At 52.7% G+C, this 26336-nt stretch overlaps 2 protein-coding genes across 5 annotated transcripts in view; both read left to right on the forward strand.

Annotated features, from left to right (window-relative positions):
* DCPS (decapping enzyme, scavenger) overlaps nucleotides 1-23272 on the forward strand; it is a 36493-nt gene extending 13221 nt beyond the window's left edge. The window contains exons 3-7 of one of the 4 annotated variants that reach the window (XR_014814356.1): nucleotides 10539-10684; nucleotides 16192-16305; nucleotides 20895-21005; nucleotides 21288-22509; nucleotides 22859-23272. Coding sequence is in view for 2 of the 4 variants with exons in the window: in NM_213790.1 (NP_998955.1) it covers nucleotides 10539-10684; nucleotides 16192-16305; nucleotides 20895-21005; nucleotides 22859-23125 (638 nt within the window). In the remaining 2 variants the exon portion in view is untranslated. Of the gene's footprint in view, nucleotides 1-10538; nucleotides 10685-15466; nucleotides 15616-16191; nucleotides 16306-20894; nucleotides 21155-21287; nucleotides 22510-22858 lie in introns of those variants that run through there. The other 3 variants (XM_084974513.1, NM_213790.1, XR_014814357.1) reach the window with 3 other exon arrangements.
* ST3GAL4 (ST3 beta-galactoside alpha-2,3-sialyltransferase 4) overlaps nucleotides 1-26336 on the forward strand; it is a 1054305-nt gene that overhangs the window by 984046 nt on the left and 43923 nt on the right. The gene's annotated exons all lie outside the window — the stretch shown is intronic.

A 26336-nucleotide genomic window follows, 5' to 3' on the forward strand; every position in this document is an offset into this window, starting at 1 on the left:
GGAAGGACAGTGGAATTACAACTAGCAGAAACTTCAAGATGGAAATGGCCCTCCCCACTGAGTAACACTCTTGACCTAGGGTCTGGGTTCTGCCCTTCTCTCTGGCTCTGTGGTTGGCTCTCCTTCCACTGCGCCTCCGCTCCCTTGCGTGTTCCTCGTCTGTGCCCTTATCGCTTCCCTTTACCAGCTGGGAGCAGAGGCCACTGTTAAGCTCTCCATTTAGACTCACAGCTTCCATGAGGCCGGGACAGCCATTGTATTCAGAGCCTATTTAGAAGTGACTAGATCCCGAGCTAGTGAGAAATAGCCACCACAAGACCAGTGTCCTCTCTTCCTTCCTTCTCCCTCCCTCTCTGCCCCCTCCCTCCCTCTCTCCCCCACTCCCTTTCCCTCCCTCTCTCCCCACTCCCCCCTTCCCTTCCTCTCAGTGCCCCCATCTCCTCCCCCTCCACCTTCTTCTCTACCCACCTCCATCTCTTTCCTTTCCTTCTCTCCTCCCTCCTCCCCCTCATCCCCCCTTCCTTCTCTCCACCTTCCCTCTCTCTCTCCTCCCCTCCCTCCCTCTCTCTCTCCCTCCTTCTCTTCCTCTCTCTCCCCTCCTTTCTCTCTCTCTCTGTGTCTCTCTCTCAGCCTGGGCAAGATGCCAGGACTCTGGCAGTCTTAAGGCTTGAGTCAGCAGAAAGCCAACTTCCTCAGGACCAGCGGGCAGGGGCTGATCACCCACCGTACAGTTGGTTCCACTTCTGTCTGTGGCAGCCTGGGTTCTGATATGCTTTTCAGTGAGTGATGGCCTAGAACTCCGGTAGTCCTGGCTTCCTGGGAGGGGCTGTATCCTGTACCCGTGGCCTCCCCTTCCTTCCTACCAACACAGCCTGGATGGCGGGTGCTCAGGGTTGCACCAAGACCAGGCACCTGTGCTCCTTTGAGAGTGAAGTGAGGAGATGCCTTAGGAAGTCGAGAGAGAGGCTGCATGTTGGGACTCCTGAGGGTTCATTCTGATAGCTCGACCTCAGAACAGTTTCTTCCTGCACGCAGGGGTGGGGTCCTGCAGCTTTAAGGCCAGGGCTGTAAATCAGCAGCTCCATCGTCATTAGATATCAGCTCTCATCCTTTGCTCAGATGGAACTGTGGGGAGTGCTGCACACCCACAGCTATCCTGCAGCAGCCGTTCCCACCCTTAAAGGACCACCTTTCATAGATGTAACCCCTGGGGCTGTACTCAGAGTCACTAAATTTGCTGCCAGGCCGATAAGTCCTGTCAGACCCTCTCCTGGGCCTCAGAAGACTGAGTGGGTGGGTGGGGAAAGAGCCTGCCCGAGCTAGGATCTTGCTAAAACCAGCGTCTGCTTCTCCTCTGTCTCCAGTGGCATCTCTGTTCTTTCCTTTAGACAGGTAATTAGTGGTTTGGAGGTTTGCTCTGGGGCGGTTAAAGCTTCCAGTCGGATGCCGACCACACCCTTCAGCCCTGTTTTTCCTTGATCTGGAGGTCTCTTTGGCCCTCACTTGGGTACTTCCAGCATCGTGTAGCGTGGGACAGTGGACTCCCTGCCCTGGGTCTCTTCTCCAGCCTCTGGCCTGCTCCCTGGTCACCATGACGCGAGGCTGAGGAGGGTGTTATCCACCCAGGGGAAGGTCTCCAAAAGGAGGAAAGAAGATGCAAGTCCTGGGAGACCCCCAGCTCCAGGAGGGCCCTGACGATGTACCCTGTCGACCTGAGTCTGGCAGCCCATCCCCGGGGTGGCTCTGCTTGGCTCCTGTGGAGCGGGGTGGGGTGGGCTTCACACCCCGATCACGCTTTGCTGTTACTTCTTCCCTGCGCCCCTGAGCCTACACATATGGGTCAAATAAGTTGAAACTGGCTCATCATAATGAAGGGAGAGCAAAAGCCGCAGGCTGAGCCATGGAAATGACCTCATCATGCAGAAGTCATCAGCAACGGCTGGAAAGCAGGCTTGTTTGAACATGTGTATGGGAAGGAGGACAGACTGTCTGTGGTTTGCATTTTCATGTTTCATGTGCAGCAGCATTTTCCTAGGGATTTGGCTAAGCTAGCTTTGGCAGAGAGCAAGAAAGGCAGCTGCGCTTTCCTCTCCGGAGCCCTGCCTCCCACCTCTGAAAGCAGCTGGGCTTTCATGTCTGGGGCAGGGGGGACAGGGCTGGCTTTATTTATTGGAGAAGGGTCTTAACTGAGGGTCTTGACAGGCAGGACCAAGCTGTGTGCTCGCCAGCGGCACCCCAGCCTGTTCCTCTGAGCTGTGGAGAGAAGGAAGGGGTGTGGATGGGCTGCTGTTCACCTGGGGTCGGTGTGACCATTCTCACTGCCACAGCATCCCTGTTGAGAAAGAACTGCCTCCTGAGCCCCACAAGAGCAGTCACTGCCCCACCCCAGGCCTCCTTCTCCACCATCCTACACTGGGGTGGGGGCGGGGGAGGGGGGGAGATGGGTACCATGCACGAAAGTCGAAACAGCCATCGTCCCTGTTGGAAGCAGGCTTGTCTTCATCCCCCTGTTCCAGCCCAGGGTCAGGTCGCAGCATCTCAGAAGGCCCTCCAGCACTGAGGGTAGCCTGCCTCTACTTCCCTGCACTCTAGGGGGCATTGCAGCGAGCATCATGTCACTGGCCTCTGCTCCCTCTGAGCTCTGATGTCCTGCTGGACCTCCCAGTCTGCAGCTCCAGTCGCTCTGGCACCTCATTGTGCCCTGTTGTTTTGCTGACGGCTATTTATGTATCTCCAGGAAGCATTGGGACAAATCATGTTTCTCCTTATCTGATAGGGCTGCTTTTGGAGAAGAGCAGCACAGGTTTCTTAGGAAAAGACTGAAAGAGGATGGCCCTGTGGTATTGCATAGATGAGTCAGACTGCTTGGGTTCAAATCTTAGCTCTACCATTTACTAGCTGTGTGACCTTGGGTAAATTACTTAACTTCTCTGGGCTTCAGTTTTAAGAGGTGGCTCATTATTCTCTTTTTAATATATTTATTATGTAAGTGATCCATGTTTGTTTTAGAAAATGTAATAAATACCCAGAGTTCCCTTTGTGGCTCAGCGGTTAATGAGCCTGACTAGGATCCATGAGGATGCAGATTCAATCCCTGGCCTCGCTCAGTGGGTTAAGGATCTGGCGTTGCCATGAGCTGTGGTATAGGTCAGCAGCTGTAGCTCCAGTTTGACCCCTAGCCTGGGAACTTCCACATGCCAGGGTGTGCCCCAGAAGCAAAAAAAAAAAAAAGTAATAAATACCTTAAAAAACTAATTTAAAACATTACAGTTACATCCAGCTCCACTGCCCAGAGATAAATGTCAAAACATCTTGGAAAATGTCCTGAATTTCAGACTTTTTTCTGTGTGTGCTTATTTGTATGCAGTTGTCTGTGCATATACTTTTTTAACAATAAAAAGGCATAATCTGTATTCTCTTCTATAGACTATATTGTGAGGCACCTGCTACTTCATCAGTATGTATCAGGTGCTGTTTTAGGCACAACATACTCACTGTACAAAGCAAAGTCTCTGCTCTCAAGAAGTTTACGTCTAGCTGGAGGAGATGAACCATAAATAACAAATACATAGGTCAAGTGGCCATAAATGGCTAAGAAGGAAAATAAAGCGTTAGGAGGGAGACAGAAGGACAGGGACCTGGGCTTCCAGTTAAAAGGGGGCAGTTCAAGTGCCCACCCTCTAACCTTAAAACCCTCACTAAATGTGACATAGAAGGAATTACCTTTAAATAAAGTTATCGCGTGAAGACTAGGGGAAAGGAGAGGAGCCAAACCAAGGAAGCGAAGGGAGGGTCTGGGAAGGGAATCTGAGCCATGGCGACTTAAAGCCCCTTTGCCACTTCACAAGACTGGCAACTACTCCTTCCAGAGATGTCATCTCTGGAGAGGTTAAACGGAGAGCCTAGAGATTCTAGGTGCAGGTGAGGGTGGGGTCACTGTACTAAAACCTAGAAGGTTTGGTGGAGTCTGCGCATGTGGTGTTGAGGTGACCCCAGGCCCGCCCATGCTCCACCCAGAAGTTCCTCTTCCTCATCCCTCAGAACCCTGTCTGCCAGGCTCAGACTCCTGTGCCTGGAATTGGAAGCGTAATCTGTGGCCATCTGACCAGCCCAAGAGAAAAGCCTTAGGGCTCATCATGCAAAGGAAGCACATGATCATCCTAAAATGAACCTCCAGGTAAGCCCTCCTGTGTCCTCGAGCTTCCAGCCTGCTTCTTAGTGTTCTGCTCTTAAATATGAGTGTCGGGGTAGGCGTGGTGGCCAGACTTTTGAGTAAAGCCTCAGCTGAGAAAGAAAAGACAAGGAAAAGGAAAGAAGGAAAAGAAATTGACTAGGAGGAGACAGAAACTATGCAGGGAGAAGAATTTTTCAAAGATTGTCATTAACCTCAGAGAAATTATGATATATCAAAAGCAAAAGAACAAGATACTGTCAGGAATTTTTTTTTAAAGCTCTTGGGTATTAAAAAGACAGCGGATATGAAAAATTCAATAGAAGAGTAGAAGATGAAGAAAAACTCAAAAGTAGAGCAGAAAAACGTAGAGCTGGAAGATGAACTGAAGAAGTTAAATATCCAAGTAGCATTCCAGAAAGAAAGGGCAGAGAAAATGGGGAAGAAAATATCAAATCAAGAGTCCCAGGACTGAAGATTGTGATTTTTGAGACTGAAAGGACCCAATAATTACCCAATTCAGTGGATAAAAATAAACCCATTTCAGGACCCATCTATGCTATCAGGACATTGGAGACAGTGAGGGAAAAAAAAAACAGGTCAGTACAAAGGTTTAGGGATCAGAATGACCTGAGTTAGCAGCAGCATTGCTATCCAGAAGGTCATAGAGCAGTGCTTTCAGACTTTGAGGGTCATTGCTTTCCATCCTAGAATTCCTGAGCCAAGCTCTTAATTAAGTGCTACAGTAGCATAAAGACATTTTCAGATGTTCTGTGTCTCTAAATGTATCTCCCTTGCACCATAACTCTGGAAGCATCTTGAGTTGTTACTTTAGTGCTGTGGCTCTTGCTCTATGGTCCCTGGGCCCGCAGCCAGCAGCTACATTTGGGAACTTGTAAGAAGTGCAGATTCTTAGGCCTTACCCCCAGACATTCTGAATCAGCTGGTTCTGATGCACATTAAGCTTGAGAAGCATCGCTCTAGCAAGACAAGGACATGCATGTGAAAGAGTAAGATGGTGGATCCAGGAAGCAAGGTACCCAGCAAAGCTGTGCATGGAGTCACTCTGGGAACACACCATTACTCTTGTGCCTGAGGAGTTTTAACATGAAGAGATTTTTAGTAAAAAGGAAGTGGGTGTGAGGATGACAGAAAAGAAAATTTAGAAATAAATACTGACTCTGTACACCAAAAATTGTGCTGAAGAGGAAAACAGTCCTAGTGTACTCTTCAGCAGTGGACAGCGTTTACATCATCTTAAAGGTGCTGACGTGGATCACTGATTTAGGAGTTCTATTGTGGCACAACAGGTTAAGCTTCTGGCATTGTCATTGCAGCAGCTTGGGTCACTGCAGTGGTTCGGGTTTGATCTCTGACGTGAGAATTTCCACATGCTGTAGGCATGACCAAAAAAAAGAACACTGATTAATCCAAAATTGTGATCTGGCTGTGTTGTGAGGAGAGAGGGTAGAGAGAATGCGTGTGTGTGTGTGTGCATGCGCTCTATTGGAAGAAGGCTGTTAAAAAAGCTAAAACCTCATCTTCCAATAAGTAATAGTAAGACTAAAGGTCAAGGCAGAACAAACTATTAAAATGTTTGTAATTTGGAACTGTGGAGTTATGGAACCAAAGAAATGGCCGGAAGAGATGAAAATGCTCCTCAGAAGGAGCAGAAAACATTTAAAAACAAGCTCCGTTTGTTCTTTAACCTATGTGCAAACACACCTTAAACTAAAAATACAGGAGTGGTTAACGAATCTGTCTAGGAACCATGAGGTTGCGGGTTCGATCCCTGGCCTTGCTCAGTGGGTTAATGATCCGGCGTGGCTGTGAGCAGCTGTGGTGTAGGTTGCAGACGCGGCTCGGATCGCACGTTGCTGTGGCTGTGGTGTAGGCAGGTGGCTACAGCTCCGATTCGACCCCTAGCCTGGGAACCTCCATATACCGCGGGAAGCGGCCCTAGAAAAGGCAAAAAGACAAAAAACAAAAAAACCCAAAAAAACATAAGAATATAAATGTCTGAAAAAACATAATGGGTAGGGAGACTTTGTAAGGGGTGTTAGGGAAACTCAATAGATCGTGAACATTTCTGAGGAATGGGTTTTAGAGGGGTTTTTTGGTTTTTTGTTGTTGTTTTTTAAGAATGGCAACAGGAGGGAAGGGTCTGGAAAGTCCTCATTGCTACAGGGAAAAGCTTCTGGGCTGGTGGTGGTGGGGGTGGTGGGGTGCCAGGTTCTTCTCATCCTGGGCAGATAGCCCCTTAGGTCAACTTGCTCGGTAGGGGTTGTTAGCAGAGAGGGCACCTGGTGGGTGGTGGACCTCATCTGCTGGCTTGGGAGGCGCGCCGGTGGTGCCAAGCTGGAGCCCAGCCTCGAGCCTCAGTTTCGTGTGTGTGTGTGTGTGTGTGTGTGTGTGTGTGTGTGACGGGGACCACAGGAGTACTCACCTCACACTGGTGGCAGGGAGCGAGTGAGTTCATATGCACACAGGGCTTAGAAGAGTGCCTGGCACATCCGCTAGCAATTAGCATCCAGGGTCTGGAGGGTACCTACACTTTTTTATTTAACTTTATATTTTGAGGAAAATTTTTTTCAACCTTACAGGAAAGTTACAAGAATAGTATGAAGAACTCTCTTAAAACGCCTTTACCTCTTGTTAACATTTGACCACATTTCCTTTTTCTCTCCCCTTATATACCTATAATAATAATATTGTGTTACTGTTACCACTGTTATTGAAAAGTAAGTTGCATACATCACAACCCCTCCTTGCTAAGCAGGTCAGTGTGTCTCCCAGGAACCAGAGTAAAATGATCAATTTTAGGGACTTTCACATTTATACAAAACCATTATATAATATGGAGACCAAAAAGAAGTAAAAAAAATATATATGGAAACCATTATTAAATCTTACCAATGTCTTAATGCCATCTTTCAAGCAGGACTCCCTACCCCTGACAATTCTCTCCGATCCAGGATCCAATCCAGTCTCCTTTAACCTGGAGCAGTCCCTCAGCCCTAACCTTGACAGTCTAAAGAGCTGTGAAGCCACTTGTTTTATAGAAGGTCCCTGGATTTGAGAGGCAGTGTCTCCTCATGATTGGATCTGGATAATGCGTTTTGGCCAGTGCCCCACAGCACACCCTGGGGGGCACATGATGTCAGTTCATCCCATGCGGAGGTCACTTTGTGTCACCTTCTGTAATTAATAAGTAATCTCTGGGGAGATGTTTTTGAGGCCATGCATGGATATCCTGTTCCCCAACATATTTTCACCCAGTGGTTTGAGCGTTCTTCGGCCATTGACTTCTGACCAGATTGCTCGTGAAGCTTAGCTGCAGGTCATTTAGATAAACACCAGAGTTTACTTTTGGCCGCCAGTGAGAAAATTCACATTGGGAAATATATTGACTCTTCTTTTTTTTCCTCCCAGAGAGATTCTATTCCATTTGGGACAAAAATGTTCTTCCTGGGTTTAAAGTCTAAAAAGGCCAGATTCAGTTTTTCATTTATTCAGTATTCATGGAGTGCTTACTGTGTACCAAGTGCTGTCCCAGGTGCTGGGGATAAAATAATAAAACAAAATTTTGAGGTAGACAAAACCCCTGTCCTCCTGGGAAGTGCATCAAACGGGAGACTCGGACAATCAGTCTGTTCTCCATTGTCAGGTAGTAATGGGGGAAGGAGGCAGGCCGCGGTCAGGAAAGGTGCCTCTTTAGTCAGGACATCTGGGAGCTCTGAGGAGCCAACCTGTGGACAGAGAGCCCTGAATGCAGCAAGGGAGCACCTGTGCCTCAGGTGGGACGCCGGCCTGGCCATGGAGCAGCTGCTACAAGGCCTAGAGGTCAGAGTTGTTGGGAGTGTAAGGAGGCCACTGTGGCTGGACCAGAGATGTCGGGGTGGGAGGTCAGTGGAGTTGGAGGGAGGCCTGGAGCAAGATTTGTGATACCAGCAGTGAGGGCCTCAGAGGGCTGCAAGGGGTTTCTCAGAAAGGGAAGCAGGACAGCAGGCAGTGAGCAGTTGGAAAGTTCCTTTTTATTTTTCTCTTTTGCTGGGGAGAGGGCAAGAGGGGCTAGCCTGGTGAGCAGTGGTCAGGGAAGTCTCTGACAAGCCTTGGCGCGCAGGCATGCCTGCAGGCCCCGCAGCTTTCCATTCTGGAGTAGCCAGGAGCCCAGGGGTGTGTGTGTGTTGCCAGCAGGGCCAGGCCCTTCTCCAGGTCCTCCTGGCCCATCTGCTCCATGGTCTCTCCTGCCACTGCCCTGCCCAGGCAACACAAGGAGAATATGCGGCAGCATTTGGGGGGCACTCTTCTGGAGCGGGGTGTTTTCTAAAGGCTACTCACGGGCTTCTCACATGCCCAAGTTTATACAGCCAGCATGTGAACCTAGGCTGCTTGGTACCAGAATCTCTGTCCTTCTCCAGTAGATACCATGGGCTTTCCTAGAGACCAGTGCAAGGGCCAAGGTGGTAACATTCCATCTACTTCAGGAAGTCTCCTGCCTCCTGAGATCTTGGTGCGACCTCTGACCCATGACCCAGGGCATTTAGAGGGTGGTAGGAATGAGAAGTACCCAAAGGGTTGTGAGGAGGCTTTTGTGCCTCCCTTTCAGGGCCAGATCCCGAGATCCCCAGGAAGTGGGGTGACATTTGCTTAGCGCCACACTGGTCCAGATGACAAACCTTGTTTAATGTTAACCACAGCTCTAAGGGTGGGTTAGAATTTATGGCCACCCTTAACAGATGAGGAAGCTGAGACTCGGGGGTTAAATAACACCCCCAGGGTGGCACAGTCAGAAGGGGAGAGGCACACAGCAGCCTGTGTCTCCACACAATGCTGCTTTGCCTGCCAGGGCTGATGGGCCAGGGGCCTTTGGTCCTCCCAGAAATCATGTGCATGGCATAGCATCTTTGGATGCTCACATTGGACGATGGTGCAGGGCCTTCAGGCAGGGGTGGAAAGAGCACGGACTTCAGGGCAGGAAGACCGTGTTTACAGTCCTGCCTCTGCCCCATCCCACAGCGCGCTGTTGGGTAAGTCTGGAATCCCTGTGAACTCTTTCCATTCTCCTAGGAAATGAGCATTAAAATCACCTCCATCCTCAGACCAGATGTTAAAATCTAGGTTGGTGGTTCCTAGCTGGGTCTTGAGGTGTGTAGGGGAGTCTGAGAATTTCCTGAGGTGTTAAATGCCCCTATTAGGCTGCTGCTCTCTGGGGCCGCCCTAGGAGGGCACATCTGAATCCAGAGTCAGGCAGAATGTGGGGCTTTGGAGAAATAGCCCAACTGATTTTAAGACACCATTTTCCCCTCCTGCTTTTAAGATCTGTGTTGAAGCACTATATAAATGTTAGAGTAGTGACAACAGTTGTAGCAGATGTTATAAATAGGGAAAAGGACTTAACTAAAACCAGGTGGTGTTGGACCAGGATGCTAGCCTAGAGTCTGTTTAAGAAAACTAACAGGTTTCCTTTTGATGAAAACACTGGTTCTCGACTTGGGGCAGTTTTATCCCTCAGGGGACTTTTGATAATGTTTGGAGGCATTTATGGTTATCACAACTGGAGAGGGGATTTAATTAGCATCCTGGTAGAAGCCTGCAATGCACAGGATAGCCCTCACAGTGAAGAATGATCAAGATTGAAATGTTGATGGTGCCAAGGTCAAGGCTGAGAAACCCTGGATTGAAAATAGCCAGGACTTAGGTGGTATTTACTTTGTGTCAGGCATTGTTGTTCTAAGGGCTCCATAGGTATTAACCTGCTAATCTTCCCAACCCTACGACATAGGAGCTATTATTATCCTTAGCTGACAGATGGGGAAGTAGGGGCACAGGGAGGTTAGACAACTGGCCTGGAGTCAGAGTCCCAGGGAAGGAGCAGGCAGAGCCAGGACTTTAACTCTGATGGCCTGGCCCTGGTTTCCACACTTTCGACCACTGCTGTACTCCACTGCTCTACGTTAGGGGAGGCTGCTTGACTTTAAACCAGATCTTCAGCTTTGGGTCCAGAAACCCACATACCTGGATGCTTGCTATGTGAGATGAGTCGGAAAGCTTGCATTCCTGTGTCTAGAAAATAACAGGGAAGGGCTCGGGGTTAGAGTGACAAGGGGCCCAGTGACCCATCAGTGAAAACCTTAGGTTTTCCAGATTCTGAGTGTGGGTCAGCTCATGAACTTAATGGCACAAGGGGCCTCGTGGGAATGGATCACAGATGAATATAACTTTGTAGCCTTTGGTTCTCCATTAGGGAATTGGAGACAGGACGGGGGTCCTCTCCTTTCTGTGGTGCCTGTAGGGGCTGGAGTGTGGCAGGACAGGGCAGAGAGCGTGGCTGACTGTGGCCCCGGGCTGTGTTGTGTCATTGCAGATGTGAAGACCACGGTGGTTTACCCAGCCACAGAGAAGCACCTGCAAAAGTACCTGCACCAGGACCTCCACCTGGTCCGAGAGACTGGAGGCGATTACAAGAACATCACCTTACCCCATCTGGAGTCCCAGAGCCTCAGCATCCAGGTGCTGTCCTTGTGGCCAGTGTATTTCTCGAGTATCTGTCGAGATGGTGCCAGAGGCCAGCACCATCCCACAGCACAGAGCACAGCAGCGTCCCTGCCTGCATGGAACTTACCTCCTTGTGCAGGCGTCACATAGCATGTGAATTTAGGAGTAACCACGGAAGACATGAGGTCGTGAGTGCCGTGGAGAAGAATAAGCAGGACAGGTGGCTTAGAAAGTGCTGGGCTGAGGCTGTCACTGTTTGTTAGAGGATGGTAGCCTCCACTCATAAGTGTCACCTATATTGATGCTGGTCTGGGGCACACCCCTGTGGCGCTCAGGGATCTCAGAGCAGTCCAGTCATGGGCAGAATTTCTATCTGCTCTGCCATAGCTCTGTATGCTCTCAGAATGGCTCGCCCTGGCCAGGGGTCTGTGAATGGTGGAGGCCAATGCTGGTTACGCCTCCCCATCTAGATCCTCCTGATTTCACCTGCAGCAAACTGGCTTTCAAAAGTTGAGTCCCAGGGTAAAAACTTCCCTTACCCTCACTCCTGCTGCCTTCATTCCAGAGGGTAGGACCCGGGGTTGGTGTGGGGCCACTTCTCCCAGGGCTGTGAAGTATTCAGCCACTGTGCCAGATGTGGGGCCATTTGGCTGAGAGATCCGAGCTTTTGGGCCTGAGGGAAGGCCTCTGGGGAAGACCTAGCCTGACTGATACTTGTGCAGTATTTGCACAAGACTCCTCTAGCTCCCACTGGCTTGATTTTTTTTTTTTTTTTTTTTTTTTTGAGAAAACAAGTCCCAGGAGTTCCTGCTGCAGCTCAGCAGGTTACGAACCCAACTAGTATCCATGAGGATGCCGATTCGATCCCTGGCCTTGATCAGTGCGTTAAGGATCCAGTGTTATTGCAAGCTTGTGTAGTTGCAGATGTGGCTTGGATCTGGCATTGCTGAGGCTGTGGTATAGGCTGGCAGCTGCAGCTCCGATTCTGCCCCTAGCCTGGGAACCTCCATATGCTGCAGATGTGGCCCTAAAAACAGTAAAGAAAGAAATCCCAGCACTTGCTCTGTCTTCTAAGTAGAAGGGAAATAGTTCTCCCTCTTCCTATACAGTGACTATGAGGAGATTGTTTGTGATTGCGAGGAGCTTCTGCTGCACTGGTTGCACGTATATGGGATTCAGGAGAGGAAGCCCTTAATACAGTTGATGTGAGTCATGTGTATACCTTGTTTTAGACCCTTGTACCATTCCTCTTGAGAAATAATACCAAAAAGACCCCAGTACTCTACTAACTTCTGTTTGACATAAACATTCATGTATTCTTTCTTGGCTATTTCTAGAAAATTTATAAGCACTCAGCTTAATTGGCAGTAGTTGTTATATTTATTTATTGAGCATCTCCTATGTACCATGCCCTGTGCTAGGCTCTGAAGGGTCACCAGGATAAACAGCATTGATGTCCTGTAGTCTTGTAGGGAAGCTAGACATGCAATCCGACCACTACAGTGTAATGGGATGAGCATTTTGGTGCTCTGTCTATAAGGAACAGTGGTGACACAAGGGGGATGATCAGCCCAGACAGTGGGGGGCTTCGCATGGGACAAGATCCACCAGTTAGGTCTTAAGGGACAAAGAAGTTTGCCAGGAGGACAAGGCAGATGGGGCACTCCAGGCAGAGGGGGAGCAAGGACAGAGGGCTGGACTCATTTGAAGCATGTTGGGAGCTGGCAGATCAGGAGGTGACAGGAGAAGGCAGGCAGGGCCCCAGAGGAGGCCTGTGCCCTTTGTCCTGGAGACCAGGAGCTCCTAAACCTTGCCGATTGTCATGATGGCCTGATGAGATTTTTTAAGATACAGAGCACAGGCGTCTCCTCTGTCTCTACTAACTCAGAATGGAACTGGAAGTGGAGCTGGGAAATCTGCATTTAAAAAAAGAATGTTTCCCCCTTGTGGCTCAGCTGGTTACGAACCCAGCTAGTACCATGAGAATGCAGGTTCGATCCCTGGCCTCACTCAGTGGGTTAAAGGATCCGGCATTGCCGTGAGCTGTGAGCTGTGGTGTAGGTTGCAGAGGAGGCTTGGATCTGGCATTGCTGTGGCTGTGGCATAGGCCGACAGCTATAGCTCCAATTCAACTCCTAGCCTACAAACTTCCATAAGCCATGGGTGCAGCCCTAAAAAAAAGAAGGACAAGGCAGGGGCCAGATTGCAGACCACAAGTGTAACCCTAAAAAAAAAAAAAAAAAAAAAAATCTGTTTTTGATGATCGTAGGATCCTCAAACCCTATGAGGGTCCTGCAAACAGTTTTAAGTGTATGGGTAATGGGATCAGATTTAAAGAATGAGCTGGAAGTGATTCGAATAAGAGGAAGACTGATCGAGGCAGAGGCAGTGGGGAGCTTCCCTGGCAACTTAAGGGGCCGGGTGGCTCCAGGTGTAGCTGGGCGATGACTTGTAGAGAGCAGGATCGTTAGCCAGCACAGAGGCATGGGCAGTGGAGTGGGCTTACATGGAGGACAGTGAGTTCATTTGGGACTTCTTAGCTCTCGTGAAGTGACCTAGAGCTGCAACTCTCCTAAGCATTTTACAGGCATCACCTCATTATATCCCTACAGCAGGTCTTTGGAGACAGGATTCAAAGCCAGGCGGTCTGGCCCCAGTGTCTGTGCCCTTAGCCCTTAGCCCTCTACCCTGTTTGGGCCCTTGAAATTGAGGTACTTGTAATTTACCAGTAAAAAAATTACTGGGATGGTGGGATGTCTGGATCTGGAGCCTTCAAGATCGGTTTGTGAGTCATACAACCAGGGCTTCACTGGCACCCAGGGAAGGGTTTGGACTCTTATCCTGCTGCCCCAGAGCCATGTGACCTTGTCCCTCACTTCTGAGCCCCAGTTTCCTTGTCTGGAAAATGTGACTGACAGCACCTCCCCCAGGGGTCCCTGGAGAAGTTGAGAGATGTGCCTGCTGCTATTTCTAGCACAGAGAAGGTGCCCAGGTTGTGACCACCGTTGTCCACACAGGTGGCAGTTCGGGTGAGGAGGAGGGAAAGTGCGGAGCTGAGACACCTGGTGGCCCAGGCTGGGGAGGGGTAGCTGGTGGAGAGGGGCCAGCCGGCATCGTGCAGAAGAGCAGGACAATGAAGAGGGAGCTCAAGGGAGGAGAGGGGCTTCAGGGGAGTTGCCAGTGCCACAGGGAGGGGGTCATGCCAGGTGCATCCAGAAGCTGCCAGCATCCCCACGGCTCATCATCCTCAGGGCCCAGGCACCTGGGCTTGCTTCCCTAGGGTGTCCCCTCCCCCACCCCCCACTCCCACCCTGTTATGTCACCCTATGATTTGTTCCCTGGTTCTCCTCCCTGTCTTATCTGGGCTTCTGGCTTGTGACCTCCTGTGGGTTCAGGCCCCTCTCACTCTCCCAGAGGTCTGGGGCATGGGTCTGGGGCCAGGCTCTGGCTTGGAATTGTGTGAACTTGGGTGGACTTCTTCGCACCTGCCTTTTCCTTACCTGTAGGATGAGGGCACCCATAGCGCCTACCACAGAGGCTCGCTGCGCAGGTCGGTCCTGTGGGGCGCTCTTATCACACCACACCTTCTCAGCCGCCCTGGGCCCCTCCAGCCTTGCGCACCTTGCAGGCAGTTCTCTCTTGCCCTGTAGTCAGCACACCTCCTTTGCTCTCAGCTGTTTTCTTTTTCCCTTCTCCCCAGTGGGTCTCGCAGGCTCAGGTAGGCCCAGCCTGACCCCCGTTTGGAACTTTCCTAGCCCCTTCTCTGCTTCGGGCGCCTCCCTGGGCTGGGCTCTTTCACAGTCTGCTCCATGGCCCTTACGTGTGGATATTATTAGCCCCATCTTACAGAGGAGGAAACCGAGGCTTAGCCAAGGTGCAGCTGGTTAGTGGTGGAGGTGAGAGATAAACCCAGTCTTGTTGGGCTCCTGAGCCCATTCAGTCTCTGGTATTGCAAGTTGCTTTCCAGGAGTTCATATCTGTGGGCTAAGGATGGGGCCCCAGGGAGGCCTGCCGCAGGCTGGGCTACACCAGGACTCTCCATGGACAGTCAGCAAACCCTCCCTCCCCTTTATTTTTGGGACACTTCAGGTCAGGGTCTGGCTGGCTTTTTCTCTCCAGCAGCACATTCCCAGAGAGGTTTCTAGTCAGAGAGGAAATGCCTCCCTGGGACATTCTCTACTTGCTGGGCTGTGCGTCACTCTGGCTCCAGTGCCCCACAAGGAGGCCTCACCGCACTCGTGCTCCAGACTCTGCCCGGGAAGTGGATGGCCAAGCTCTTCTTGGAAGAGCCCCACTTTTCTGCTGGATAGACCATGTTGTGGCCGGCCTGTGGGTCTTATCAGGGGGCCTAGGAGGCCCTAGAATTCCCCAGTGGTTACCCTCTGCTTCATCCTTCTCCATATCAGATATTTGCACTTGGCCTTGGCCTTGCTGGATGAGAGCCAAGGATACAGGCTAAGGGAGTGAGGTGTGCAGCACCAGCCTTCACTGATACTGCAGTGCCAGCCCTCCAGTGGTCTTGGTGTGTTGGTGCCCTGGTCTCCTGTCCCCTCTTTGGTCAGCTCGAGGCCCTTGGTGACTTCGGGGTGGAAGGGGCAGCGGTGTGAGCCCAGCTCCTGCCTTCTCTCTGGCTCCCCAGCAGGGCTGTCTCTCAGATTTCGGGCACAGAGTTCCCTGGCCTAGAAGGAAGTTGAGTTTGCACAGGGCGCTCAGAGCTCAGGGGAAGTAGAAAAGTGCAAGGTCTGTGGGTTGGAGCCCTGTGAGAACAGGAGTCTTCTTATCTTAACCTCCCTGCAGGCTGGCTTCCTCAGAGGGGCCATCAGGACCTTAACAGTAAAGTGACGCCCTTGGTATCCACACAACACCCAAGGAACGGTCCTCTGAAGACTGTTGACAACAGCTGATCAGAGGGCGAGAAAGCTGGCAGCCCGGGGTTGCCAGGACAGGTCTGTGCGATCGCCTCTCCATGGGGTGTTTGTTCTGCTTTGTCCTGCTGGGTCCGCGTCATCAGCCAGGTCTCTAGGTGGGGCAGAGGTGTTTACCCCACACTCACGAGCATCCCAGCAGGCTGAGAAACCCAGCACATTATTAACTCTAGAACCTAAGCCGCCTTCTGCCCTGGCATGTAGCAAGCTCCTTCTGCAGAGGGAACTCCCAGCCTGACTCTCTTTGCTCTCTGGTCCTGAATAAAGGGGGACGGGGCCCATGGGAGGCTTTTCCCCAGTCCTGTGGGCAGTGGAAGAGCAGGCCAGGCTTACGAGGCCACAGCAGAGCGTGGGCATAGGGCCGGCCAGGAGGGGCCTAAAGAGCCAGCCCCGTCTGAGCTGCCGTGACCCCTGTGGGGGTGGTTGTGGTGGAAGCGGGGCAGTTTCTTCCGGGCCCCCAGGGGAAGACCTCTGGGTCACTGTTGAGCCTCTGAGTTTAGTGGCCTTTTAAGACGTGCTGTCCTTCCCAGGGAGGCCCGGTGTGGGGTGTCTGTCTGGGAAAGTGGTTTGTGAGCCTTCTCTCCCTGCTCCTTCCAGTGGGTGTATAATATCCTCGACAAGAAGGCTGAAGCTGACCGGATCGTTTTTGAGAACCCAGATCCCTCTGACGGCTTTGTCCTCATCCCCGACCTCAAGTGGAACCAAAAGCAGGTAAAGGATTTGGTGTTGGGCCACTCCAGGCCACTGGGCTCCCTTGGCCCACCCTTCTTCCTCACCTTGGTCTCCCGCTGAGCAGGTTATAACGTACCAAGGGGAGGCCTCAGCTCTCTGCGGTGGCACCACTTCCTTGCCCTGCTCGAATGTTTGCATTTTAATGGACCAGCTTAATTAGAGCCCCTTCGGCCCTCCTCCCACCCCAGGGCTGAGGATGGGGCCATGTTGTGTCCACGACCACACAGGACACCAGCTCCTTTCCCAGCCAAGTGCCAGGGCCCCCACCCTCACTCCCAAGAGCACCTGGACATGGACTGTTGACACTCTCCCGGTGCCCTGGACACCAGCAGATCCAGGCAGGCCCACAGTCTGAAGCACTTGCCGGCTCCGCTGCCTGGCCCCCGAGTGCCTCCTTTCCTGACCTCGGGAGCAGCTCTCCCATGGAACCTGGCCAGTCACGCTGGCCCTCCCTTCTCTGCGGCCTCTGTCCACCCTCCCTGTTCCCTCGCCCTCACAGTATCCGCCACCAGTCCTACTCCACTCTTTGGGTAGCCTTTTGTGTCCTGAGAGTAACAGAAACAGCAGAGCACCGAGCCTGGATGTGCTATTCCCCCGTGGACTGAAGCTGGGCTAGGTGCAGCTGGCAGCGGGCTGGGGGCCAGGGGCCGGGACGAGGCCGAGGAGGCCAAACCCAGACTGGCCAGGTCAGCTGTGGGGAGCAGATAAATGCTCTCTCCTGCAATTGAAATCTGTGAGTGATCCAGGCTCCGAGCTGCCCTTTGCTCTCGGGTGGGGCCTTCTGGTGCCTGTTCCTCACAGGGTTGCGAGATCACCCAGGGGCATTGTGCTGGAGTCAGGCCCTGTCCACCGCCCCCATGGACAGCTTCTCTCGCATGCCCTCCGCTGTGGCCTGCCTGCCTGGCAGGCCCTCTGTATCCTAAACACAGCTCACCTGCAGTTTGCTTGGTTTGATTTGTTTCTCAACCTGCTGCGCGTCACTCCTTCATCACCATAAAAGCAGGGTCTGGGAGCCTTTGGTCAGGGCGAGAGGACAGGATTTGGGCTCAGCGCTCAGGTAAGCAAGCACCAACTGTTTCTTGGGGAGGCTCACGGGAGTTCCTGACTGGGCTCAAGGGGCAGTAGGGAATCTGAAGGGAGTTTCTAGAAGTTGCAGCACTGAGCAATGGTTTGTTAGAGGCCAGTGAGGTCAGAGAAGACACCCTTCCCTCGTGGGTGCTGAGGTGCAGAGGCTTCCACCTCCCCTCCCCTGCAGCCTGTCCTCACCTCCCGCAGGGCCGGAGGAAGCAGGCCTGGGGCTGGTGGCCCCTCTAGGCAGTACCTTTGTGCCGCTCTGCAAACCCGTCTGTCCCCTTGGGCAGCCCCGCACTTGCAAGTTTTGGATTGCAGGCTGGGCCTTAGGAGGTGGGGGTGCGGTAGAGGAACTTGTGACTCCCGAGGTCCCTAAAGACTGAAGACCTTGTGGTTTGCAAGGGATGGTGGTCTGAGGGCCTTGTGGGGACAGCAGCAATGTCTCCACTCAAGAAGCCCTAACACGCTGGCTCCCACAGCACTGAGAACGGAAATCCGCTGTCCTCCTGACCTGGGGCTGGCAGACACCCTGCCTGGTCTGGCAGAGGAGCTGCTCCCTGTCTGTCCTCTTAAGAGAGAAAAGGCCCAGGAGCTGCACTGGGCTCCCAGCCACCTAGCTGGGGCGACTTGCCCTCAGGGGTTGCAAATGGGCCAGCTTAAATAGCAGGCTCTCCTTGATGGTAGTACAGGTGCCATTGTCCTTAACCTTTGCTTAATTAGCACTTGTTCTCTTTGTAGAACCACATTTTAGCATCTCACATCCTTGATTTGTGACAACACTGACGTCCATGGCTCTCTGGTAGTGTATCCAGCAGGGGGACTGGCCAGGCCTGGACTTCCGTCCTTCCTCACCCACCAGGGGAGGACTAAGGAAAGGGGTGTCTGGCACCCCTTTGAGGGGACTTCTAGCTGCCCTGGAGTCTCCTGCTGCTGCCACTGCTTCTCCCAGAAGTGTACCTGTTCCCCCATTGATGCCCAGGGTTAAAGGTGTCCATCCAGTCATCTGTCCATCCAGCCAACCATCCAGCCAGCCATCCGTTTCACAAATATTTATCAAGTGCCTAATACCTGCCAGAGACTCTGGCTCCCCAGAGGTTATAGAATTCCTTCCTCAGTTTTCTTAAGCTATAACCCATATATTCTCTTTTATTTGCTTATTGGAGGCAGTGGCGGGGAGTGGGGGGAGGTCTTGTTAATAATAGACATGGTAACAGTGCAAATAGTACAAAGAGTGGGCAGTGAAAGCAAGTCCCCTCACCCCACCTTCCTCCATTCCCTTCCCCAGCGGAGACTGTGATTTTCTCTCCTTCCATGATGGTCTTTACATGTTGTACATATCAGCATACATGTATGTGCTCCTGGACACACATACACTTGGAGTTCACATAATTTAGATTGTTAGGTCTAAAGCACCCGGGCAGGAGACTTCTTTGCGTTCCTCCTGAGATGGAGCCATGTCTTGCCAAAGCCCCTGCATCCTCTGCTGTGCCCCTTGCTGGGAAGCTGTTACTTTTTTTTTTTTTTTTTTTTGCTTTTTGTTTTTTAGGGCTGCACCCAAGGCATATGGAGGTTAAGGCTAGGGGTGCAGTCGGAGCTGCAGCTGCTGGCCTACACCACAGCCACAGCAATGCCAGATCCAAACCGCATCTGCCACCTACACCACAGCTCATGGCAATACCAGATCTTTAACCCACTGAGCGAGGCCAGGGACCACATCCACAACATCATGGTTCCTAGTTAGATTTGTTTCTGCTGCGCCACGACGGGAACTCCCGGAAGCTATTACTTTGATTCGACTGCCCTGCCTGATAGAAAAGACATTGATGGTGCCTGTCTCCCCAGGGTGATTAAGGTGCCACTTTCTGGGTGCCGATCTGAGACCTGCAGCCCCTTGTCTAGCGTTTCTAGGCCGGGGCCTTTGGCTGCCTGTAGGAAATCTGGGGTCGTGTCTGATATCAAAGAATGCGCTTCTTTTCCTTCCCTCACTCATCCTGTGAGCGGATGCCCAGCACAGGCTGCATGCTTCCTTCTGTGCCAGAGGAGCAGGGAGGTGTGATTTAATGTCATGTTTGGGATTTGTCAGCAGATAGCTTCTAAAACAAATGCTGCTGTTATTTGGGAGTCCCGTGACAGTGACACGTAGAACAGCTGAAGACGCCCACAGGCATGCACACACACATACTCCATGTTCAAGCGGTTTTGTTTCCTGCCTCTCCTGGGGCCCCTGGCTAGCAAGAGAGTAAACGTCCCAGACGTGGGCCATAAGGAGGGAGAGTCCAGAAGGGACTTGTGGGCAAAACTGAGCCCTGGGGAGGCCCAGCTCAGCCATCTGCTGGGACGTCTGCGCTGGGCTCGTCTCTAGCAGGTCTGGGACAGAAAGCTGGACTCACAGGGCTCTAACAGAGAAAACTCTGAAGGACCTGAAGAGGCCAGTTGGACATCAGGCACCATATGGAAAATTTCATTCTCACTTTCTAAATCGGGGCCCTTGGGGATTTGGTTGGGTGTTTCAGGGTCCCCAAATTATCTCCTCGAGGAATCTAGCAGCTCAGATGAAGGCTTGAGGGCTGCTGCATTCTCTCCACACCTCATCCGCTGGAGCCCTAGGGTCTGGAGCCTGCCCTGCGCGTGTGCATGGATGTGATAACCAGCCAAGGCCAGGGTTGGGGTCAGCAGGGACAGGTGGGAGGGTTTTCTGGGCGAGAGGAAGAGTCCGTTTGCTCTCCGGCTCAAGGTCTTGTTGGCCTTGGGTTTTCATACTGTTGTGGCCTCTGGGTCTTCGGCTAGCACTATCTCCAGGAAGGATGGCAGGAAGGGCCACCTGTGAGACCAGGGAAGGGGGAGGGGTGAGGCCATGGCAGTCCTCACACGGAGCTGGCCTCAGCTCCCTTCCCCACTTCCCGAGCCTCTTCACCTCTCCCCAGCCTCCGACTCCAGGCACAGGGAGTTTCCTCTCCTGCTTAGGTGCCCTGTGCTTTCCTGCCACTGCGCTTTTGTATCCACTGTTCCTCTACCCCAGGGCCCTTTTGCCAAACCCTACCTCTTCTTCAAGACCCCGATTCCCAGCCTTGTTGTCCAGGAAGCCACTGGATCATGCTAGCTGGTCTTTAGTTCTTTCTCTTGTACTCTTATCACCTTATTTCCATGTGATTAGACCATGAGCATTGTCCTTGGCATTTTCTTAGACTTCCCTTCCCACCCCCATCCTCCATCTGCTGGGAGTATATAAATTCTTCCATATGATCATTTTTGGCAGGACAGTAAGCAGAAGCTCTGTCCTTAGACTGTCCCTCACCCTGGGCACGTGGACGCTCACTTTGACTAGGGGTGCTCCTGCCACGGCGTCCCTGGGATTGGCTGTGACTGGCACTGCAGGCCTTGTGTGTGGCTGCTTCCTGGCTTCTGGGAGGAATTCCAGGAGTTGCAGCCTCCCTGGCCTTAGCTTTGGCCTGGCCCAGCCTGCTGAGCCCAGTTTACCCCTGCCTCTCTCCGCACAGCTCGATGACCTATACCTGATCGCCATCTGCCATCGCCGGGGCATCAAGTCGCTTCGGGACCTTACTCCAGAGCACCTGCCACTGCTCAGGAACATCCTCCGCGAGGGGCAGGTGAGCTGCTTGGGCCAGACTCACACAGGAACCTGGAGGAATTGCACTCTCATGCCAGTGTGTCCCTGGGCCCCTTTCCTCACCCTTCCCAGAAGTCTTTCTGCAAAAGGACCTCCTCCCTGGACGCTTGTGCAGGACACCGTGAGCTCGTAGGTGACTCAGGGCCCCGGTCTTGGTCCTACCTGCCCTGCCCTCCAGCTCTCCTCTCAGCCTTCTTTCCTCCCTACTCACAGGCATCCTCAGCTCGGGGTCCCACTTTTGCGCCCTCCCTTTCTCCTGCAGGTCACATCTAAGATCCCAGGATTAGCTGTCCTGTTCATGGCAGCCGCAACATGGTGCATGACCTGACACATGTCTGCACGTACCTCCTCCTCCACCCTGAGGGCAGAAACTGGGTTCTCCAGCACCTGGCCTTCTGGGAGACTTCATTTCTGGGAGATTTGCTAAATCGCATGAAATTATAGAGTTGCTGAAAGGGGCCCTGTGGTCAAGGGGAGATGGGGGAAGAGAGTCTAGAATCTTGGGTTGTAGTTCTAATTCTGACACTGTGACCTTAGCCCGCTGGTGACCTTCGGCTGGTCAGTTCACCTCTCTGGGCCTCAGTATCTTGAAGGGGTCCTTCTGAGTCCATCATTCTGTGGGGTTGGTCTCAGCCTTGTTTCCACCCTGAGACATTGGGTGATGTGGCTTCCAAGCCAGGGCCCGCTGTCACCAGGGTTCTCCGCGGGGGCGATGCTCGCCCCAGTTCAGATTCACCAAGCCCTGCTCCAAGGCTGTGACACCACAGACCTGGAGGAGGGGTTCTGCCTGGGGCCACTGTACGTTCTCCTCTAGCTGCTCCCCTGTCACTGTGCCTACCTGCCCTCTTCCCCCTGCTGCCTGGGTCACCATCTCCCTGGCTGCCTTCCTCTTTTCATAGTGACTCGTTACTCTGCTGAAACCACCCCTGGATGCAGATCCCCAGGAGATGCTGGGCCAGCACTTCTTCCTGACTTGGCAGCTCGGGAAGCCTCTCCTGGGCAGGCCAGCCCTGCTGACCCCAGGAAGCCGTTTGGGTGCCCTGGTCCTGGTGTCACCCTGCTGCTGAGATCCCGTGGGGGGGATAGCGAGCCTCCAAATGCAGAATAGAAAACAATTCTGGGGTTTATTCTAGGCCCACTGACCACCTCAGGGATTTACTCACAATGGAAATCTGAATCTTCTCTTAATTCTTAGCCTGAGAGGGGTAGGAAAAGCTCTATCCTTGTGCCAGGTTGGGGTGGGCAAAGGGAGCTGTGGCTAAAGGCAATGCTTTCCTCCTCCGCTGGGAGTCCAGCAAGACCTGGAGGGTCCTGTCGTCCTTCCTGGTCTGTCTGGCGCAGCCCTGCCCGAGTCCCCTGCCCCCTCCTTTCTCTTTGATCAAGCCCTTAGCTTAGCCCCGGATGGCTCCTAGTATCCCAGCTCCACTCTGTTCTGTGCTGAGAAGGAGAGCAGGGCTTCCTCCTGCCTGCCTGACTGAAGTCAGGTAAATCATCGGGGGCAGGATAGTCCCCTCAGTCCTGGGAGTCTGGGCCTGTCCTTAGCCCTGGGACTTCCAGTGGCACCAGATGTCCAGTGGCGACTGTTGAGGCAGCACATGTTCTGTCAGGTGATAGCAGGAACCCCTGGCGGAGGCCACCATCCCCATCTTTGGGAGAAAACACTTCCACTTTGCTGCCACCACCTGTACTTGCTGATTCCCTAGAATGGAAGATGGGCGCCCAAAGCCAGCAGCGGGGGGGCGGAGAGACTGGTTGGGGCCATGGGCAGAATGGGTTCTGGCACTGGTTTGTGGGCAGCAAGGTGATTCTCCCCGCCACTCCCTTTCTCGCCAGGAAGCTATCCTGCAGCGCTACCAGGTAACAGGAGACCGCCTCCGTGTGTACCTGCACTACCTGCCCTCCTACTACCACCTGCACGTGCACTTCACTGCCCTGGGCTTCGAGGCCCCTGGAGCGGGCGTGGAGCGGGCCCACCTGCTGGCGGAGGTGATCGAGAACCTGGAGCAAGACCCGGAGCACTACCAGCGGCGCACCCTCACCTTTGCCCTCAGGGCTGACGACCCGCTGCTCACTCTCTTGCAGGAGGCGCAGCGGAGCTGAGTGTCCACACCCCCTTCCCCCGCTGTCGGGGGAGGAACACTGATGCAGGCGGTGGGGGTGGCAGGATTTTTAGAACCAAGTGAATTTTTTAAAAATATATTTTGTACTGGCTTCTTCTCAGTATGAGAATAAAGTATTGGTCTCATACTGTGTGGACCCACAGCATGGCTGGGGTGGAGGAGTGGGCAGAACCCGGCTCGAGGCTCCTGAGGAGGGGGCCGTGTCTGGGGACTGCCCAGCCGCCCGACCTGGCTAACTTGGCATCCTGAACCCACCCAAGCCCCCCTGCTATCTCCACTTCCCACTCTGCCGCCATGCCCTCTTCCTTCCCACTTTTTGTCTTCCTAATGGTTTTCTTGCTAATGGTATAACCTGGGAGTTCCCCAAAAAACCGAAGAAGAAGACTTTCTGGAAATAATCTGTTTTTTTTAACAGTACTTCCTTTTTCCCCTCCGCAGGACTGAAGTCACACTTCCCATGTGTGAGCCAACACTGTTGATAAACTCTTCTTGACAAGGATGGAGGGTTGCCACCTGGAAGTGGGAGGGCTCTAATGAGAATCAGATGATGCAAGCCCCAAAAGCCTGCCTTGGCCTATTACTTGGTCAGCGAGGCCCTGGCCTTGAGTTTATTATCTGGGCAGGAAGACAAAACAAACTCACACAGAGCATCCAGAAGATCAAATACAAACAGTGTCTCAACAGGGCAAAGTGACATGGTTGCAGTGGAGTCCGAAAGCTCTGAGGGGCTTGGGTTCAAGGTACGACCAGCATCATGGGTCCCTGTCCGAAGAATCATGCGGCCAGAAAGGGACTTCATAGTGGTCAAGGCTGATGGCCTGTGGGAAGCCATCAAGGGCTTCTCTGGGAAGGTGACATCTACCACTGCCCCAGCAGAGCAGGGACACAGGCACACACACTGAGGGCACGCAACTAAACACAGAGGGCCCTCTCTCTGGCGAATCTCCTTAGTCAAGGTGGGGCTGTGGGTTACTGGGTCTTGCTTTCTCAAGACATGCCCTTAGGGGAGGCAGGATGCTGGGTTCTGCAAAGTGAAAGAAGGAAAACAGGCAGAGGCGGGGCTGCCTCTTATCTTGCCTGCCCTGGACTGAGACCCAGGAGACAGTTCAGAGCCGAGCCCATTCATTCATTTCCTCAAATGTTTATTAAACACATCCTGTGGACCAGGCACTGCTTTAGATGCTGGTCGATAGTCTCTTCTGGAGTATGTTTGCCCATAACATTGCATCAGACCCAAGACATCCTGACATTTCAGGGGGATTGGGGATAAGGATCCACCACGAGGGGATCTGCTGGGTAAAGTATGACCCTATATCGCTTTGTCTTCAACTTTGACTCACTGACTCTCAAGTTAGACACTGTTGGGAATGCAGAGATGACTAAAGCGGAGCTCCAGGCCAGTGGGCAGAGAGACAAGCCAACATAGAAGTTAAAGGAGACAGCACTAGAGAAGACAGGTAGAAGCAGGTGTCCTAGGCAGAAGTGCACAGCGTGCTTTTGGAATCTCCACAGCCCAGTGGCCAGTCCAGCAGGACGGCCAGAGTGGAATGAGGTGTTGAGGGTGCCTAGGGGCCGGGTTAGGGGAGAGGAGCCGCACTGGGGGGGAGCCGGCTTCAACTGGCTCTGAAGGCGAGTCTGCGTGTCCTCCATGTACAAGAGTGGTATGAGTGCGGAGGCCCGAAGAGGAGACCCCTTCCGAACTGTTAAGGAGATGATGGAGCCGAGCAGTGGAGGGGATCCTGACCCAAGAGACCCGTCTTTGCAGGGTAGAGGGACCAATCCCAGGGGCTTCCTGTCCTTGACAAAGTTCTATCACAGGGGCAGCTCCGCACATACGGTGTGTGCTTGGAAAAGACCAATAGGAAGACAGTGGGAGCTTCTCTAACCTCTGGAACTGTGCCCCAGAAGGCATCCTCTCCTCTCCAGCCTTGACTCCCTAACATCTGTCCCGTCTCCTCCCCTCTCCTTCATGCACCTAATTTCTACCAACATTCCAGCCATCTCCATGGCTCTGCAAGGTGCTGCTGGGAAGAGGAAGGTAATAGGACCTGTGGCTCTTACCCTCCAGAGGACAGGACACTAGGCAGGGGGCTAATCTAGAGGAAGGCTCTGCTTTCTGCGCAGAAGAGGGTCAGTTCTCTCCTGAAGCCTGGAATGGGAGTAACAGGCCTGGGGAACAGCCCTGCAGGTGGAAACTGCTCTGGGAGATGTCAGGGGCACAGCCAAGACCCTAGCAGTGGCTAGGGGCACTGCCCACAAGAATGTTGGCCTCTTTTTTTTTTTTTGTCTTTTGTCTTTTTTGTTGTTGTTTTGTTGTTGTTGTTGTTGCTATTTCTTGGGCCGCTCCCGCGGCATATGGAGGTTCCCAGGCTAGGGGTCCAATCGGAGCTGTAGCCACCGGCCTATGCCAGAGCCACAGCAACGCGGGATCCGAGCCGCGTCTGCAACCTACACCACAGCTCACGGCAACGCCGGATCGTCGACCCACTGAGCAAGGGCAGGGACCGAACCCGCAACCTCATGGTTCCTAGTCGGATTCGTTAACCACTGCGCCACGACGGGAACTCCTGGCCTCTTTTTTTATTTTACTTTTTTTTGGATTTTAGGGTCATACTCGCAGCATGTGAAAGTTCCCAGACTAGGGGTCAAATTGGAGCTACAGTTTAGCTGCTGGCCTACGCCTCAGCCATAGCAATGTGCGATCTGAGCTGTGTCTGTGACTTACACCCCAGCTCATGGCAATGCTGGATCCTTAACCCACTGAGCAGAGCCAGGGATCGAACTCACATCCTCATGGATACTAATCAGATGTGTTACTACTGAGCCACAGTGGGAACTCCAAGAAGGTCGCTTTTACTTCTGCATACAGCCAGTTGGATGTGAGGGGGGCTGTGATGATCTTGAGTCTCATCATCTGAGAGTGACCTACTTTGTCACCACCTAAAAACAGTTCCTTTGCTGCGACTCCGTCTTACCTGAGTCGTGGGACTCTTAAAGAGCTGTGGCAAAGAACTGCCAGAGTCAAGACGGCAGTTACTTTGTTAATCCTTGTCTAAACTTGTTTCTAGGGAGTGTTTGCCCCTAGGGGATACAGGGGTCCAAGAGCAGCTCCCTCCGCCACACAGCACCCTGGGCCTGCAGCAACTGGGCCACCAGCTGAGACTTTTTACCTGCCCCTGAGGGAGCTCAGC

The sequence above is a fragment of the Sus scrofa genome, chromosome 9, assembly GCF_054392235.1.
Source record: "Sus scrofa isolate SSC_HxYL_T2T_F1_AM1 chromosome 9, Sscrofa_HxYL_maternal_Yorkshire_Landrace_v2.0, whole genome shotgun sequence".
Taxonomy (NCBI): Eukaryota; Metazoa; Chordata; class Mammalia; order Artiodactyla; family Suidae; genus Sus; species Sus scrofa.